Source organism: Heliangelus exortis, chromosome 3, assembly GCF_036169615.1.
Source record: "Heliangelus exortis chromosome 3, bHelExo1.hap1, whole genome shotgun sequence".
Taxonomy (NCBI): Eukaryota; Metazoa; Chordata; class Aves; order Apodiformes; family Trochilidae; genus Heliangelus; species Heliangelus exortis.
The window spans coordinates 18,207,896-18,226,604 of record NC_092424.1 but is presented as its reverse complement, the minus strand read 5'-3'; the positions used below and the strand labels follow the sequence as shown (position 1 = coordinate 18,226,604).

At 50.1% G+C, this 18,709-nt stretch overlaps 1 protein-coding gene across 1 annotated transcript; it reads left to right on the top strand.

Annotated features, from left to right (window-relative positions):
• Positions 1–416: 416 nt before the first annotated feature.
• SIX3 (SIX homeobox 3) lies at positions 417–5,595 on the top strand. The gene is made up of 2 exons (XM_071739449.1): positions 417–1,532; positions 3,951–5,595. Exons 1-2 carry the CDS (start codon positions 775–777, stop codon positions 4,141–4,143), a joined length of 951 nt encoding a protein of 316 aa, XP_071595550.1. The 5' UTR covers positions 417–774; the 3' UTR covers positions 4,144–5,595.
• Positions 5,596–18,709: the final 13,114 nt, after the last annotated feature.

Below are 18,709 nucleotides of genomic sequence, written 5' to 3'. Positions count from 1 at the left end.
CCCCCATATCTCCTTTAGCTTTAACGAGGCTCGTTAAGATCACAATAATATTCCACCCTCTAATTGCTCATCCCATTCAACAAATATGTGCACACTGCTTTTCGCATTATTTGATCCCTTATTTAGGAAGAGAGTGGAGAGGGAGGGGGGAGATACAGGGAAAAGGGGAAGTGCTGAGATTAGGAGTTGCAAAGATTAAGGAGGGGAAAAAATAAAGAAAGAAAAAGAAAAAAATAAAATTAAATTAAAAAAATAAAAAAATAAAAAAAAAAAGACCACGGAAAACAGCCAGGCTTTTCTACCAGCGTCCCGCTTCCCTCCCCCCCCGTGCTTTTGGGCGAAGTGGTAAAAACCTTCCTTACGTACTCCGTAATGATTGGCAGTGCTGACAGTGATTGGCAGGGGCTGCCATGGCAACGCCACAACGACACTCGGAAGACCAATAGAAAAGCGAAACAAAATGTTTCAGCGCTGCACTCACTGTGGATTTAGGGGAGATATTATGAGGCTGTTGTCATTAGGGCGATTGCTGTTGAATCACTGAATCCTGACTCGGCGGCGGCGCGGGGCCGGGTGTGTGTGAGTGCGTGTGCGTGTGTGCGTGTGTGCGTGTGCCCGCGTGTGCGTGTGCCCGCCTGTGCCCCCGTGCCTCTATGTGGCTGTGTGTGCGTGTGCGGGTGTGGATGCGTGCGCGGTGCGTGTGCCCTTTCCTCCCTTCTTCCTCCCTTTCTTTCTTTTCTCCTTGATTTATCTCCCCCTCTCCCCGGTCATCCCATGGTGTTCAGGTCCCCGTTAGAGCTTTATCCCACCCATTTCTTCTTGCCAAACTTCGCCGCCGACCCGCACCACCGCTCCCTCCTCCTCGCCAGCGGCGGCGGCAGCGGCAGCGGCTCGGGCTGCAGCCCCGGTGCCGGCGGCGGTGGAGGCGGCAGCTCTCGGGCACCCCACGAAGAGTTGTCAATGTTTCAGCTGCCCACACTCAACTTCTCCCCGGAGCAAGTGGCCAGCGTCTGCGAGACGCTGGAGGAGACTGGAGACATAGAGAGGCTGGGGAGGTTCCTCTGGTCGCTGCCGGTGGCACCGGGGGCATGCGAGGCCATCAACAAGCACGAGTCCATCCTCCGCGCCCGGGCGGTGGTGGCCTTCCACACGGGCAACTTCCGAGACCTCTACCATATCCTGGAGAACCATAAATTCACCAAGGAGTCCCACGGCAAGTTGCAGGCCATGTGGCTCGAAGCGCACTACCAGGAGGCCGAGAAGCTAAGGGGTCGCCCGCTGGGACCGGTTGATAAATACAGGGTGAGGAAGAAGTTTCCGCTGCCCAGGACCATTTGGGATGGCGAGCAGAAGACGCACTGCTTCAAGGAGAGGACTCGCAGCCTCCTGAGGGAGTGGTACCTGCAGGACCCTTACCCCAACCCCAGCAAGAAAAGGGAACTGGCTCAGGCCACGGGGCTCACCCCCACGCAAGTAGGCAACTGGTTCAAAAACCGAAGGCAAAGAGACAGAGCAGCGGCGGCTAAAAACAGGTCAGTGGAGGTCTGCGGGGCTCCGCTCCGGGGCAGGGGGCGAGGTGGGCGGCGGGGACCCGCGAGACGCTGCGCTTTGGTCCGCGGCTCGGTGACTGCTCGGCCGGCAGCGCGCCTTCTTCCCCCTTCTCTTCCTCCTCTCCATCCCCGCCACTGGGAGAAATCGGTCCCCGAGCCGGCGAGCAGCTCTCCTCCCGGCAGCCGCCGGGATGCGGCGGGGACAGACACAGCTCAAAGTTGCCCGGCGCGCTTCGACCAGGCCACGGGGTCCGGGCGTGCGGACAGGGATGGGGCTGACCCGCGGGTGTGGGCAGCTCGGTGAGCGGGTGCGGAGCTCAGCGTCTGCGGCAGGGGCAGCGCCCGAATTCCCCGGCCTCCCTCCCCGCATCGGCTGCCGCCGGGGGCGGGAAACCGCCAGCCCCGGGGCGGTGGGCTCCGGGTCTGCTTTTGGCTTGCCGGGATCTGGGTCTGACCAGCCTCTGGCGCGGTTCCGCCGCCGAAGGGCCGAGGCGGGTGGTGTGGTGCAGAGCGGGTTTGTGCAGAGCAGACGGCCCCACTCTGATTGTTCGGGCTCCTCTGCGTGTGCGGCGGGACCAGCACAAGCACACCCCAGAGCCGTTTGGCTCAGGGAAAAAAAGGGAAAAAAGGGAAAAAAGCCTTTAGGAGGTCAGGAAACCTTTCTTTGCTCCCCCCAACCCATTTCTCTGTTTACACCACCTCTCCCTCTGCTCTTGTGTTTCCTGGGCATTTATGCTTGTATTTAATTGCATGTCTTTCGATGTTGTCTTCTTCTTTTTTTTTTTCTTTTTTTTTTTTTTTTTTTTTTTTTTTTTTCTTTCTTTCTTTCTTTCTTTCTTTTCTTTCTTTTCTTTTTTTTTATTTTTTTAATTTTTAATTTTTTTTTCTCCTTCCCTCTCTCTTATTTATTTATTTCTTCTTTTCCGTGACAAAAGAGAGGCACTCTTCTTTCTTTATTTATTTTTTTTTCTCCTCACCCTCGATAAAAGTTATTTTGCAAATGAAAATGAATCCTTAATCCAGTTTGACACACTGTTTTTATTTTAATTTAAGTTTGGCTACCGCTGTAAGCGTGTAAACAAAACTTCTTGTTCTTGTAAATGCTCTCTTAAATTCCTCCTAATTACAGCACTGGTGCTATTGATTCAAGATTCTGTAGGAGAAATGCAAGAGTGCCTCGCCATTTAATTTCCATTAAATGGAAAACAGATCAGCTTAGGACTGTAAATAAACAGAAGTTGCCTACGGATGCTTTTGTTGACTCAACGCTGTTGACAGCATATGAATGCACTAGGAATTGTAAATGGGAGAAAAATCAAAGACGCTGAAATTGGACAACTGAAAATAATGAGAAATGTAGAATGAACAAGCTACATTTTTCTGATCTTTGAAGGAACTTAAATAAAACATACCCCAGTGAGAAGCAATTAAGAGAAGAGTATATTTTGATTCACAGTTCGCAGTGCTAGGGAGGTTGTGGGTGGCTGCTCAGCACAGGAGTTTTAGCTCTTATCCTCGAATCAGGCCTTCTTTGGGTTTCGAGCGGAATAAACGGACACAGGAATATTCCCAACATGCTGGGGAACCTAAAATGTACCGCTTCTTAAAAAAAAAAATGTCCAACGGCAATGTACCTGTAAGTGTGGACGGTGCAACATCCAACACTTTATATTTAATTTTGGCTTTCAGATTGGAAAGGGATTTAAATCTCAGGTGGAGAGGAACGCTGTGTTCTACCGTTGCCCTATTTTATTATATTTTATTGGTGGATCAGGACCTTCCGCCAGTCCTGCCGCAGACCCTGGAGTATTTATCCGTGCGCTGGAAAATATTTTGAGCGGTTTTAATTCACCAAAGCGCAAAATAAAGGTCCTGTACCGTTCTTCCCCTTGTAGCTTTTCGTGGTGGCGAAGCTCTTCCATGAGCTGACACAAGACATGGTTTTCTCCTAGGCCCGCGGTGCTGCGGGGATAAATGGCTATCCGGGGAAAGGGAAGGAAAGCTCTGTCAGTGTTTTGTAAACCACGGGGCAGGGAAACGCTTCTCCCCCACCTCCCCTCCCTCCCTGTCAGCGTCCCCTTCAAAAACCCCAGCCCCTCGATTTATAGTTGCGCTGAGTGCCGTGTCCCCCCGAGGGAAAGTCCCGGAGCAGTGGGGGCAGCGCAGCCGGGGCCAGCTCGGCTGCCTTTCTGCGGTTCCGCAGATCGGGGAGCCGCGGAGAGGCGGCCGAGCCAGCCCGGGCCAGGGGATGCTCCCCGCTCCGGGACCGGGGTGCGCTCGGCTCCGGGGAGGGCCGGGCCGGCTGCTGTCTCCGGGTGCCTGCGGGCACCGTTCCCACGTCGTCGTCGTGTGGTGTCTCAGAGGGGTTGTGCTGTTGTTTTGTCTCCCGGCGCGATGCAGGCTCCAGCACCAGGCGATAGGACAGAGCGGCATGAGGTCGCTGGCAGAGCCCGGCTGCCCGACACACAGCTCGGCCGAGTCTCCGTCCACGGCTGCCAGCCCGACAACCAGCGTCTCCAGTTTGACAGAAAGAGCCGAGACGGGCACTTCCATCCTCTCGGTAACCTCCAGCGACTCGGAATGTGATGTATGATATCGGAAAACAGAAAAACAACAACAAACAAACAAACAAATAAAACACAAAAACAAAACCAACCAACCAAACAAAAAAATTCCAAATCCAAACAGCCATGCACCCTCTCCCCGACCCGAACAAAACAAACCGAGGTAACCTAGAATCAGGACACACACACGCACGCACGCACACACACAGACAGGAGGAAAGAAAAGGCCAAACCCGACCTAAACATAATAGCAAACAAACAGACAGGGATCAGAGAATCCACCATCACCACCGTCAGCCAACACCACCACCAAGAGATGGAGCTAAAACTTCAACAGTCACAAAAGCTGGTGCTGCAGCGGGGGGGTGGGGGGCGGGAAATAATAATTATTATATATATAAAAAGGAAAAAAAAGAAAAAAAAAACAAAGCAAAAGTGACAATTGTATTCTTTTTAGGACAAGCACGATTTCTCCTTTGCGCTTTTCCATGGACGCATTTCACCCACTTGCATGATGATGATGATTAAATTTGTATCTGGGAAAAAATATTCTCTATAGTAAAGGAAAACAAACAGAAAGCAGACAAACAAACTCAAACTCCGATCAAATTTGTACAAACAAACAAACAAACAAAATTAAAAAAGGAACTCCTTGAAGAGGGAAATAACAAATGTTTATCGCCTTTTCGTTGGTCCTATTTCTCTCTCTCCCTCTTCCTTTCTCTCTCTTTTTTTTTTTTTCTTTTTTTTTTTTTTTCTTTTGTTTTGTTTTGGGTTTTTTTTGTTTTTTTGTTTCGTTTTGGTTTTAAGTCCGAGTGATGGTCCAGCCAAGATGCAATTTTCTGTTTTTTTGTTCAGCAGACAATCATTTTATTCGTAAGCACCTTTTTTTCTACACTTCTGTCACTGCCTGTGTGGGTACTGGTTATAAATGTGGAAAAAGAATAGTTATGACTGTAACAGATTTTTATTTTTATTTCAAAATTTTATATGAATTATGTATATCTTAATGATGCGGTCATTTTCCCAGTTTGTAATATATGTGTAGAAATGCTTGTATATGATATTTGCTCTACTCTCTCTTTCTCCCCCCCCCCAGCCCCCTCCCCCTCCCCCCGTCTATCTCCCTCCTACCCTTTCTCTCTGTCTCCTTTTTATTTTCCTTGACTCGGTGTTCCTTGCACAAACTTAGCTGTCAAGATCTGACGTGCTAGGTTTTCAAAAGGGACCTCAGCGATAGAGAAAAAAAAAAAAAAAAAAAAAAAAAAAGAGAAAAGAAAAGAAAAGAAAAGAAAAAAAAAAAGCTTAGGGTGCAACTGTAGTTATCTTATGCAAAAGCTATTTTGAGTATTTCATAGCAGCTTTGGGGGGTCTCTTCTTAAACTCCACGTAGGATGCTTAAACTATTGTTTCCTTAACTGCGTGTTTATCTATATGTACAAACTTTCTAAATCAAATACAGTATTCCATTTTCTTATCTATCCAGTGATGTTGGTGTTTCTGTCCGCCATGGAAAAACAGGCCCCCCCCGTGGGCGTCTCGCCCCGCGGGCGCGCAGCGCTCCTCGGCCCCTGCGCCTTCCCCCGGCTCAGCCGGGACACCCCGGAGAGGATCTGGGGGGACGGAGAGATCCTGCACGGAGGCTCAGGGCTGCACTGGGGACACCGGGGGCTGCGAGAACAGCGGCGGCGCGGGGCGAGGGGCACAGCCGTGTCCCCTCGGGTTCTCTCCGCCACCTCAGGCTCCAGTGTTTCCCCCCCCCCCCGAGTCCTTTTTTTCTGCGCTGGGAACTGAAAGGCTTCCCCTGGCCGCCTGTCTCCAGGGCCGGGTGTCTCCAGAGAGCGGTTAAGACATTTCAGGATTTGTTTTGTATCTTTAAATGAAAACAAAAACATAAACTCCTCGCCCTAAGCGGGTTACAGCTCCTCCCCTCGAATCCGAAGTATATTGTAATGTGCTGAAAGAAGCCTTTATTTGCATGACTAACAGTATTTCAGCATCTTTCTTTTCTTTTTTTTTTTTCTTTTTTTTTTTTTTTATCTTTTTTTTTTTCATTAAAGTTTTGCTTTGCCTTGGGCAGATTATTCAGCCGTGGTTTAACGAGAGGTAAATTCTAAACTTGTTTTTACTTGAAAATACAATTTTGAAATTTACCAGGGATTTAGGGTCAAATGTGCCTGGAGTTTCTTGACCATTTCCAAACTAATTTGGACTTCCTATCTACCTTTGTGTCGCCCGAGTCTCACCCTCTTCTCGCTCCCCCCTCCCCCCCCGATAATTTTTTTGTGGGTTTTTGTTTGTTTGGTTGGTTTTTGGATTTAGTTTTTTGGTTTTTTAGTTTGGGTTTGGTTTGGGTTTTTTTAGGATGGTAGTCAGAGCTACTTTTATGGAAAGCCTTAGGAGGCACTTAAGGATGCTCCTGCACCAGGAGACTACCTGGGGAGCTGGGAACACCCTAAGGTGTGAAATCTTAGACCAAGCCACTAATGGATTTTTTTAAAGAATAAGCTGATATACAAATACGTTCGTACAACTTCAACTTCATACAACTTTAGTGCCCCTGAGGAAAAGCGGCCCGTGTGAGCGCCCAGAGCGCCACAGGGCACTTGTCCATCCGTAAGAACCCCCATGGCCGGGACAGGAAAAAAATTCCGCAGTGGCCCGCTGAGGGCCCGCGAATCGCGGAGATCGGCGTAGGGGTGTGGGTGAATTTCTCGTCCGTTTTCCCCCCGGGAACCACCGCGGGGAAGGACAAGGACGGCCCGAGGCAGCGTCCGCCCCGTCGGTTCTCGCCTCCCCCGCCCCGCGGGCTTGGTCAAAGGCACGGCTCCGCGGCATGGTCTCCTCTCCGGCAGCCCCTGCGGCGCCTCTGCCCCGTCGCCAACACGAGTGAGGGAGTTTAAAAAAATCATGCCTGGCTGTGCGAAACCGGAATGGACAAGACTTGCTTGGGGGGTGACAGCGACCCACACAATAGGGGTCCCGTGTTATGTGTGTGTGGAAGAAGGGGGTCGTGTAATGGGGAGTTCTTGCCTCCTTATGCAGCTTTTATAGGAGAGAAATACTACCCAGGAGGGGATAAAAGTCTCCCAAATGGCCGGCACCCTCACACAGGTCTCATGCTTGAGCTCGGTATTCTCGTTCTCTCCCCCTCCCTCCCGCCCCCCGGCAGGGAGGCAGCGGAGAGGCCTTCGTGGGAAAAAAAGAAAAGATTCCTGCCCTTCCAGTCACCCCCGGGGTTGGGTAGGAAGATCTTCGATGTCGGTACATTGTTCTTAAATGCGATATTTCTGCTCCTCGCTGGTAGGAGTGCCGTTTTCATCCTGCGATAGAGGCGTGAAAGTTTGGGTCTTTTTTTTCTTTTTTTTTTTTTTTTTTTTTTTTTTTTTTTTCTTGCTCTTCTTTCATTTTCGCGTTTGGAAGCTGCAGCTAGAAAGCGTCAAGTCGGCAGCAATAATCTACCTCAGCTGAGCCTAACACTGACAGGTTTAGATTTTTCTTCCCTCTGACTGAGCCGCCGAATCTCCCAGTCGTGCCGTAGCAGTTAGGGGAGGCCAGAAACCGCCTTCAGCCTCACCTCTCACCCGTACCTGCCCTCAGCCTCCAGAATCCCTCCAGCCTCCCAGGCAGGACCCTTGCTCCCATGCCATTTGCCATCACCATCCCTTCCAAGTTATTCCTTTTGCCGGAGCTCCAGCCCAAAGCCGGAGGAGCGACCTGTCCCAGTCCCGCTGGCTTGGCCAGTGTGTCCCCGGTGGGAGTGTTTGCCTCTCCCCGGAGCCCGCGGGCCTTTGTGTGAGGCAGGCGGGGAGGGGGAGTAAGGGATGGACACATATGCACGGCCGGTGGGGGCCGTGCCTGCGCGTTTTGGGGGTGCCAAGGGTGCAGCTAGTGATATGCCGTTTCAAAGCAGGGCTCCGTAATGGATAAATGGTGTCTGTTTAGGATTTGCATTAAAAAACTGAATGGCTGAATTGAGGTGTAAATCTATGAAAAGCTGCATTTAAGCCTTCTCACCCACTAAATCCATCTGCCCCAGGAAGATAGGGCCTATCGAGCCCCGCCAAACTGGAGGGATGCCTCCTTCCTGCCCTTGGCCGAGCATTATCGACAGCCCCTCTACAGCATTAGTGTATTACCCGTGCCCAGCTCTGCCGTTGATTAAGATGAAATTACTCGGAAGCTGGAGTGCATTTGATCAATATTTAAGCGAGAGCCAGAGGAATGGGAGGCAGATGGCCGGAGCCCGTCAGCACACGGCGCTAACTCCCCGGGAACCGGCCCGGGCGGCCCCGCACCCTGGTTCTGCGCCATCCCGCCCCGCCGCCTCCAGCCCGTGGGCGGGGGGCACGGCCCACCCCACCCCTCGAAAGTCGCCCTGAGACCAGATAGTTCCGACAGCAATTTGGAGGCGATATTTCCCCCTCGCCTCAGCGGCCGACCCCCTCTCCGTGGGGCTGTACCGCTGCCTTCATCCCCAGCGATCTCCGGGCTACTGTTCCACTGTCGTGCGTGGGGGTCTGGGGACCGCCGAGGTAACCTGCCTGTCCCCCGCCCCCTCTCCCCGCTTTTGCAGCCCGAGGGCCGGCCAGAGCCCTTTAGCATGGGTCGGTGTCCTTTGTGTGCCTGCTGGGCCGCGGCTGCTGCCGACCATCCCCGGCCAAGCGTGGGCTTCGATCAACCCCAGCTCCCTCTGCCCGATCAATTACAGTCTCCTTTTCGAGGGACTTGAATCTGTTTGCCTGTTGCCCTTAATTTTTAGCATATCCAGATGAGGTTACTGCCCCGGCCTGAAGTGAAAAGAAATGTGAACGTTGGTGCCCTGGTATTGCTCTGATTTCTTCGGTTAGCTGAGCACAACTTTCTATTCGTGTTTATTCATGCAGTTTCTTATTGAGCTCCACATCGCACTGGCCTGGATTCTGCATGTAGGGAAAGGACAGACAAACATTACCTTTTTCTAGAGCTCACAGACACACACTGGTGTGCAAACTGGCACACACACACAGGAGAGTCCAAAATGCAGAGGACATCCATGGCCTGCAGCCGCATCACCATCCTGCAGAGAGCCTTGATACACAAAAGTTTATAACGGGTATATAGAAAAGGGGTAAATGAAGCAAACCATTTAGTCACACACTGACAGAGGGATGGAGAAGGCAATGAGGGAGAGAAGGTGTGACAGAGGACAGAGAAAGGATTGGGAATAGAAAACACTAAAGGTGCTACCAACGATCGCATTAAATATTCTCTTCTGGCACGGCAATGACAAAAGGCAGGGGCTGTGGGAACACAGCTATGATTAAATTATACTAAAGGGAGTTGCGCTGCTGTGTCTGGTGGTGGGGTACGTCTGTGAGGTTTTGTTTTCGGTGTTTTGAATGCTGTTCTTTTTAATTTGGGGACCAAGGTGTTTTCAGACCAGGAGGCTTCAGAACTGCTCGACATCTCGGGATCTGCAAGAGGAGAGAGATGCAAAAAATTTATGAATTAAGAAAGAGTAGATGTAAATATCTGAAGTGCATGGTTAGAATCGCCTCGCTGAAAGCGAGATGAAGTGGCAGGATCATCTCTCTCTGCGGCAGGCAGGCTATCTGAGGAACACATCTAAAAAAAAAAAAAAAAAAAAAAAACCAAAAACAAAACAAGAAGAAAACTACACTGGAAGTGAAGATTTTCAGTATGTAAAGCCAGACTGCGACCGCGTTTAATTCCAGTCCTAGCTGTTAAGAGGGAGATTTAGCTCTATTGCAAATATTTGCTTTTTTGTCCCCATAGAAACATCGTTAGGGGAAGTTCACATAATAATAAGGTCAATTAAAGAGTATTTTTCCATGAGTGGAGGAAAAATTGCTTTCCTACTGGAATAACCTCTTTAGCAATATCTGGCAACAATAAAGTAGTATGGCAGTGTACCACAATACACTGATTTCCACTCAGGCCTGGAGAAGTGCATTTGTTTGCGTGGGTGTTGGTATATGTGTACCCGAGTGTGCACACACAGCGTGGATGTGGGCACTCGCTTGTGGGAGAAATAAATAATGAATGTCCTCACACACATTCATAGATATATGTGGACAAACATACACGCGGACATATGCATGTTTTCAGATTAAATTAGCTCTCGTAATATCTTGTAGAACACTAAATATTCCCTTTTAATATAGAAATAGGTCAGTAATACAGTTCAATATCATTGGAGGTGTCTGTATATTCTCTCTCTTCAGTCTGTGATAGAACATTCTTTAAGACTATTGGGATTTTACACTGTAATTCTATTAAATAGTAATTGAAGGGTCGCGAGAGGCTATGATACAGGATCAGCAGTGTGTAAGCCATCCGTTTGAACTTTAATTTGGAATCATAGGCAGATGGGATCATGGCCTCTTTGTGGTGCTTGCAGATTTAAAACTAGCCAGCACATGGAGGGGAAAAAAAAAAAAAAAAAAAAAAGGAAAAAAAAAAAAAAAGAAGAAGAAGAAAAAAAAAAGCCCTGCAATGCAGATTCATTCATTAAACATGAAAGGTTAGTGCTGAAGAGAATAAATGTTTAGATGTCTAGGTAAATACAGAAATGTATTTTCCTCCCCTCACTTCTCTCCTGCCATAACCCCCGACTATCTCAGTTACTGATTTGCTAATGATATTACAAATAACTTCCCTTTATATCCTCAGTGGGGATAAGTATACTTGAACGACTTACTTATACCTGCATCACAATCTATCTGCGAAACTTTCATCCCACTTACAGCCTGCTTTCTACAGGAGGAGCCGTAGGTGCTGGTGCTGCCTGTGGCTGGGAGCTACCGAGGGTTCATGTCCGTGAGTGGGTGTCCGTGGGCCTGTGTTGGTGAACTCTTAGGCCCGAGGACCTTGTAGTTCCACCTTATCTGAAACAAAAGACTTTTCAACTGCGGGATTCAAATCCCACACCCCCTCACCCTCCCCATCTGTATCACATTGAAAAGGAGCTTTCATTGTTTATTTCTAAATATTTGTGAAGCAGACAGTGTATGGGTTAACATAATTAACACATCCATACTGTATATTCGTGGACCAAACGGTACAGCAAATTTCTAATGCGATGGTTGAATGTGATAGTCATTTCTGTGTTACAGGAGATTACAGCAACACTGGAGCATTTCCAGATTGTAGATAGTTTTAGATGTTGAATTTCCAGATGAGTATTTACCATCATAACTAATTTAAGACCATTATTAAATAGAAATTCTCAGCAGGGCTCTTTAATGATGGAACACGTTACTAATTACAGAGTTTACGCTCTGTTTTGGCTAAGCAGTCTAGAGGGATGGGATTGTGCTCTGCATGCAAAGCCAGTATTACTAACGAGGAGGCATCATACCCCTAACATTTCAATCATATTATTAAAGAAAGCTACTTCTTGCCTTATCTGCGCGAGGAGACAGCAAGTGCATGTTTACCGTGCTCCCAAGTTCTGGAAATAGTTGGAATAAAGGGCGGGATCCTTCCCCTGCCTCCCCTTGCTCCCAGCGGTCTGGCCTCGGCAGCTGGTGGGAGGCAGGACAGTGCAAGCGGGCCGCTCCCCTCTCTCCCCTCCGCCCCTGGGACCCGATCCTCTCCTCCCCGCTGCCCCTGAGGCTATTTCCCCGCCGCCCCTGCCCCACTGCCCTCCGTCCCCGCAGACCCCGCCCGTCACTCAGCGCCGGAGGGACGCGCTGCCAGCAAGGGACTCAAGCAGCTGGGGAGCCTTTCCCGCTCCCCCCAAAAGTCACAGTGCACAGATGCACATGCACCAGGCAGCTGCACAGATTTGCTGTGTGCGGGTAGATACCTACAAACACCCGTATAAGTAAAGGGCACGTAGGAACAGTTTCGGTGCTCCCCCTCCCTCTCGGTTCACCCTCGGGACACCATTCCCTGCACGTCCCGAGAAGCGGCCGGTTCTTTTCCTCCGGAGAATGCCGAAGCTCCCGTCGAAGCCCGAGGGGGCAGGTACGCTCCATGAGGTTTGTAATAATCCGCGAAGAGGCGTGCCAGGCTGCGGGAGAGGGGCTCCTGCCGCAGCCCCCTCTCCCCTTACCCCGACAGGAGGAGGGGACGGGGGACCCGTGGGCAACCCGGAGCCCTTGGCTAGCGGGCGGGCTGAGCTCCTGCCCCTCGCCGCTGTCCCCTGGGTCATCCCGCGCGTGCAGGGCTGGCATTCGCCTGCCCTCGCCGTTTCTTTGGGAATACAATAGCCCTGGGGACAGACGGAGGCGAAGATCCATGTCTTGTTTAGCGATCTCAGATGCGGGGCACTTAAAATCAGGTTTATTTTTCCTGAAAAATGGCAATTTTCTTCTTACCCACCGACTCCCTGGCCCACCTCCTCCCTCTCTCCGGGTTGCAGAGCACACTTGCCTTCAGACCCGGTGTCAGAGCTGTGCTTTCGTTGCCCTTGAGAGGACAACAGAAGGTTCTCAGCCTATTCTCATTCTCGCTATCCACTAATGTATTTGATCTGGACGATTAATAGGTACCGAGGACAAGTTTGCAATAACCTGCTATTACTGTTTTGCCCTATTGAAGACTTTCTGTATTGGCTTGCACACACTGTCTCAAAAATATTCGGTATCTATTCACTCTACAGATAGACAAACACGTGCGCTTGTGTATACATATACAGAAATACACAAACACATTTTTTCTTTACATGCACATACCCATTTGCAAGAGTAATTACGGACTTCCTACTCTCCCCCTCTCCTGCCCCCAATCTGGCCTTACAGAACATGAAAATCGAGAAGGCACAAGAACACAGGCCAATGGCCAGAGGGTCGAAAGGCTTTCCACTCTCCTCTTTTAAAGAACCCTCTCATGCCATCTAAACAATAATCTGAACATAAACATTTTCTGATGGATTTGAAGGGAAATTAAATTGTCTCCCCCCACTGTGTGCTTGTGAACGAGTCAGACTGTGTTAACTGTTCCAAATGGATTCTCTCGGTTTGTCTACTTATGTGTTTTACTACAGCGCGTCTTGTCCAATATCGCAGGATGTGGCACTCGGTGTAAATCCGGCCGCTCTTCTGGGGCCTCACCCCTTCCCGGTGTCAAGGAACTTCACCTCAGTGGCAGGGCCACCTCTGTGCTCTCCGGCTGCGGCCCCAAGACGGGGACCCAACTCCCCGCTGTGTCGGGGCTCTCCGTACAGGCTGCTTCCTCCGAGAACAGGGTCTTCCCCATCCTCCAGGCAAAACTAAGCAGAAGACAAACTCTGAGGTGGAGGTGCACCCCCTCGGGCGCACTGGGTTAGACTTCCCTAGGCGCTCCCACCACTGCTCCGCTCCCGCCGAAGAAGAGCCAGACACCGCGGGGAGAGAGATGTCCACCTGGGCCTGCCCGGGGGCACGGGAAACGGGCTCGGGAAGGGGGTGCTCTGACCGCCCCCACAAGGCGGGCTGTGCCAGACCGTGCCGAATCGGGCAGGGCAGGGCAGGGCGCTGTCCACCGGTGCGGGCGAGGGGAGCGGTGCCCCCTCACCGGCGGGTCACTCCCGCCTCCCGGCGTCCCGGGCGCCGTGTCCCCGCCGCGCCTCGCTGCGCTCCCGCCGCCACCGACGGCGCCTCAGCCCGTTTGGAAACTGACTCATTCAGTAAATAATCTTTGACGTCCCCACAAAGCCGCCCTTCGAGAGGAGTTTATTAGCACGGAGCCATTAAAACAGATGTCATGTTAGCTTCCCCGTGACATTTGGGTGACACATCTCTCCCGATGAATTGCTAATTGTCTTCCCGCCCGCAGTAAACATCCCGCTCTATTGTCTGCTTTCAAGGGAGTTTTTGCCCCAAAATACGGTCTTGCGCGGCGGAGAGACCTCACCGTGCACCGTCTCGGCCCCTGCCTCGGCCCTGGCCCTTGCCCCGGCCCCAGTGCCCGGGCCCCTCCGCCGTACAGCTCCCCCGTTCCCGCCCCTCAGTTCCCACCGACCGCTGCTGCCCCCGGCTGGAGCCGCGGCTCTTTGCCCGCACCTAGCGGTGTAGCAGGCCCGACCCGACAGCCCCGCTGCTCTGCCTTCCGCCGCCGTCCCCAGCCCGGTCCTCCCGGCTCCCGCCGGGGCCAGGACACCCGCCCTGGAGCACCCCCGGCCAGGCTCGGCCCGACCTGGCCCGGCCCGGCTCTGGCTCTTTCCATCCGGACCACCGGAGTGCAGTCCCGTCCGCGGGGCCGCAGTGGGTGGGTGAGGAGAACGCGTCCCTTCCTCTGTCTCCTTCTGGCATGGCACCCTTCCCCAGTTCCTCCGAAATGTTTATTTTGCCTGGAACAAAAGGGGTGTGTAGCGCTGTGGGGGTGACGGGGGACTGCCGATTTCCAGCAAAGTCCAGGCACGGCAGTGACATATTTTGTGTAGCCTTCGGATGTGAAAAGCAATGCCGAGCCTTCCCCTTATCCTCCGGTGGAGGCACTCGGAGGAAACTGTCTGAGGGCTTTGAGGGGATAAGACAGAACAGCCCTGAAGAAGAGCTTTGCAGCTGAGTGGCTGAGTGAATCCGTCTTACCTATCTACATAAGGTTTCATATTCATAGCAGTTGTCTATACGTTGATACATAATCTCTCGCCCTTGCTAATTCTCAATAGATGCAGAGATAACTAATCCTCCCAGCTAGATAGACACGAGCAGATTACGTGAGTGCAACCTGTCTACTTATATGCCTGCATATCCACACGCACATGTATACTCGCACCGGCAGACGTAAAGCGATTTCACAGGGTTTCTTTCCATAGAAGGGCAGACACCTGGGCAGACGCAAAACCCAACTCTTTGCCTACCAGATGTAGAAACATTCGGTGATAATAAACATATACATGTCGTTTATCCATTTGAGGCTACCTGGCGTTACAGTTTTTATGTATTGTACCCCCTTTCTTTCCCTCTCCTCCGCAATGTGCTCGTGTTTTATGCAAACGCACAAGGTTTTCTTCGAGAGGAAAAATACGGAAACAGGGAGAGAGAGAGGAAAGATTAGACAGATCCGGAGTCTTCAAGGGAGGGGGGGGGGGGGGGGGGGGGGGAAATGAAGGAAAAAGGAAAAAAACCCCAAACAAACAAAACCACCCACAACCAAACAAATAAACAAAACCTCCACCAAAACAGCACTTGAAAGAGATGCATTTGGCATCAACTGAAACATTTTTATTACCCAAAAGCGTACCCGTCCTTAACGCCAGCCAGCGTTTGCAGCGAGAGTTACCTGGGCTCTGCTTTGTTCTGATTTTTAGCGTAAATGTTTTATGGATAGCAATCACAAAACAAAGCGGTCTTGGGATGCTCTGCTAAATTTCGCCCCTAGTGTGCCTAGTTCCTGCCCGCCCCCAGCCCGGGGGTGCTCAGCTTCCCCCCCCCCTCCCCAGTGAAGCCGGGGGTGATGACGCCGGGGGGAGGGGGGACGGCAGCGCCCTTTCCCGCTGACTGTGGTCTGAAGTCGCCTGAGTTTGTAAATGTCGCTGAATACACTCCCGCCTCCGGGGATGGATGCGGCCGCTTTGTAGCCCCTCGGGGAGCTGCCCGGCCCAGGACCGGCGGAGGCGGCCCCGTGAACGCCGGCAGTCTCGGTTCCCCCAGCTCCCCCAGCGTCCCCTGGCTCCTGGGCACTCCCGCACCTCGGGCCCGGTGACCCCGCAGGGAATGGCCCCTGCGGGAGCACCGCAGCCTGCCAGCCACAGCTCTGTGCAAATGGGAACCCTGATCCCAGCGCGGGGGGAGTTTCAAATGCCACCTCACTGTTCCTCGGTGAATATTAAACATGATTGTCTTACAAATGAGGAGAAACCGCTACCGGCATAATAATAATAAGCTACTTCTTGAAACCACCAAGTCTCTTACAACCGGTCGTTAGAGGCGACGAAGCTCTTAGCTCTACAATCGGATTCCTCCCACCTGCGACTTCCCCGTGTCCTGATGTCCTGAAACTACCCGTCCAGTTTGTAATCTTTGTTCTGCTATTAGCGATACAAAACATATTTGTCCCGACAAGAATGATCCCGGACTCCTGAAAGGACTCTCCCCCGAAAAATTGTACCTTCACTCCGCTTCTGCCCTGCCGGTGACCAAGTTTGCTCCTTGATTGGAACCACGCAGGACTTAAGGCAGGGACGCACATAGGACTTGGTCACTGAATCTGGCTCAGAAGAGGAAGGTAGACCAAGCTCACCTACCAAGAGTTTTCCTTTCGGCTAATGACTTTGTCCTGTGTCAGTGAAGCCGCTAAGACTTGTTTTTATCTGCAGGTCCAGAGGAAACGTTGAAGACTCCCTGAATTTTACACCTCTCTGCTGCGGCTGTGAATGACTCAGTCGTTCACTTGAGAATAACCGTGTATCAGAGGGGAAACAGCTCACTGCAGACAAGTAGTCATAGTATATTAAGAAACAATTTTCCGAGCTGTATTGTTCAGACTGGGGCTTATTTTTCGCCTTACAAAATCAAGATATTCCCCGGTCTCATGCAGCAACCTAGCGTCACATGTCGAGAAGGGTGAGAAAAGTCCGGAGAAGTGAGGGTGTCAGGTTGGAAAATGCAGGCAAGAAACAAGCCACATCTCCCCTCCAAAACAAAACCTTTTCACCAAAATAAAGCACCAAACAAACCACAAATCTATATGCAATCAATACTGATCTGGAACCAATCTGTTCCTCCCCGACTGCTTGCGGATCCCAGGGCTGCAAGTGCTTGTGATTACAGAGAGTAGGAGGGTCATTTTCTAACAAGGGTGCTCACTGTATCTGAGCTCCAAATTATCCAGAAGAGGACAGATGGCCCTTCTGATCTTATAATGAGAGCAGGGAGTGATTATCAGTCTGAACCAAAAAAATGATGCTCTGCTGACATATTTTCACAGTTCTGAAATCCGTGCTTTCACTTACGCCGAGCTTCATATCTCTCTTCATTTAATTTAGGCATCGTTTGGGATTCCTGAGGGCTGTGTGAAATCCATTTATTTATCTCTGTGCGTCTCTGCCGCTCTCCCCATGTATCTATCTAGGACATGTGTACAGACACAAAACAAAGGAAAGCGAAAGGTCACTTCACAGGAACTCTTAAGCCAAATCACGCTTGGCAAAATATTTATATAAAAATATATTTGCCAATAATTAAGAAGCCCGGCTGCCTCCCGGATGCTTATATTTCATGTTTGGCAGTTTTCTGGAGCTGTTGCATTCCATCTTCGCAATTACTGCGATACGTGGTGAGTCAGCCCAGACCCAACCTCTCTTTGGAAAAAAAAAATCATGCTTGTCTATGTATTCAAGCTTTAACCTTTTTTTTTTTTTTTTCTTTTTTTTTTTTTTTTTTTCTTCACAGTGACTAGAATTCCCCGTGGAGGAGAAGTACAATGATGATGGCAGGGTAAATTTAAAGGAATTTACAGGGAAATATTACTTTCATTTGCAGATTGCTGCGACTTTTCAGCCTAAAAGCAGTGTTAGCTCGCCTCTATCCTTCACAGAAAGCATTACAAAGAAGGAGGCCCAGGGCAGTTTCCAAAATATCTCTGCTGGCTGGCAGGAGTCAGGTGTCCATCCCTCAGAGTCCTTTAGAGGTGAGTTTGCAATTGCAAAGAAGTTTGGTCAGCACAAACAAATTAAATCGGGGAACTATTCAGTGGTTACACAGTAATTTCACTCGCTTATTTGCACTGTAACATTGCATTACCCCCTAATTGTCACATATACTTTTCACTCTCCAAATATTAAAGACAAATATTGAATGCATTCAAAGTAGTGCCTTTTCCCAGGCTCATCGGTTGAGCAGGGAATGCACTTTCAGCGTGTTCTTGCTGCCATCTACTGGTCCCATAGCTCCGAGCTCTACATCCATATTTTCCTGTATTTTCACATCGGAGATGAAGAAGATGTGTGGGAAGCAGTGGGAAAGACAGATAAACAGGAAAAGCCGTGATACTGTCACCAGTGGCACTGGGAGGTCGCCACGCCGTTAATTTTAAGCATAGAAAACAAAACCTCTTTTCTTCCCTGGAGTTATGCTCAGTACTTGGAGCTAAGTACATGCGTGTAACTTTTGCAGACTTCAGCTTTAGGTGTAAGGTGATTTTACACAAGTAAGGCACTTATTTCGTAGTTTTGCCTCTAAGAGATTCCAATAATATATTATTTAAGGAACAAGCAGTTTCCTGCTTTAGATCTGATATCTTTTCCATTGTCACAGTTAAAAGCCAAAGTTTTCTCTGCTCACTTTTGCTCTTCAGTACCCACCTGAATTCCACCCCAATCTGTGCCATACTAAGTAAGTAACAGTAGTGTGGCTTTATCTGTGTTTTGTCAACACTTTCTCTAGAAAGCACTTTGTTTTAATGGCAGAATCGTTTCTTGAGACATCATCTAATGTTATTGTCCATTTATTTCCAAATGACTGATGATTTGAAATAATGACACCATTTAGTACTGGTGTGTGGCTTTAAAATACCTGTGCCTCCTAGATTGAACAGATGGCCATGGAAGATGTTGCCATGGTATCTCTGGTTAAACAACACCATACACATAAGCAACTTTTTAAAGGAATGTGTGGTTAGGAGATACAGATAAAGTAACACCATTTTCACCTGTAGATTGCC

Excerpts from the sequence above, each read along its gene's own strand:
- SIX3 (XM_071739449.1), top strand. The coding sequence starts at position 775 with ATGGTGTTCAGGTCCCCGTTAGAGCTTTATCCCACCCATTTCTTCTTG. Across the intron at positions 1,533-3,950 it reads GCAGCGGCGGCTAAAAACAG|GCTCCAGCACCAGGCGATAG; the intron begins GTCAGTGGAGGT and ends GGCGCGATGCAG.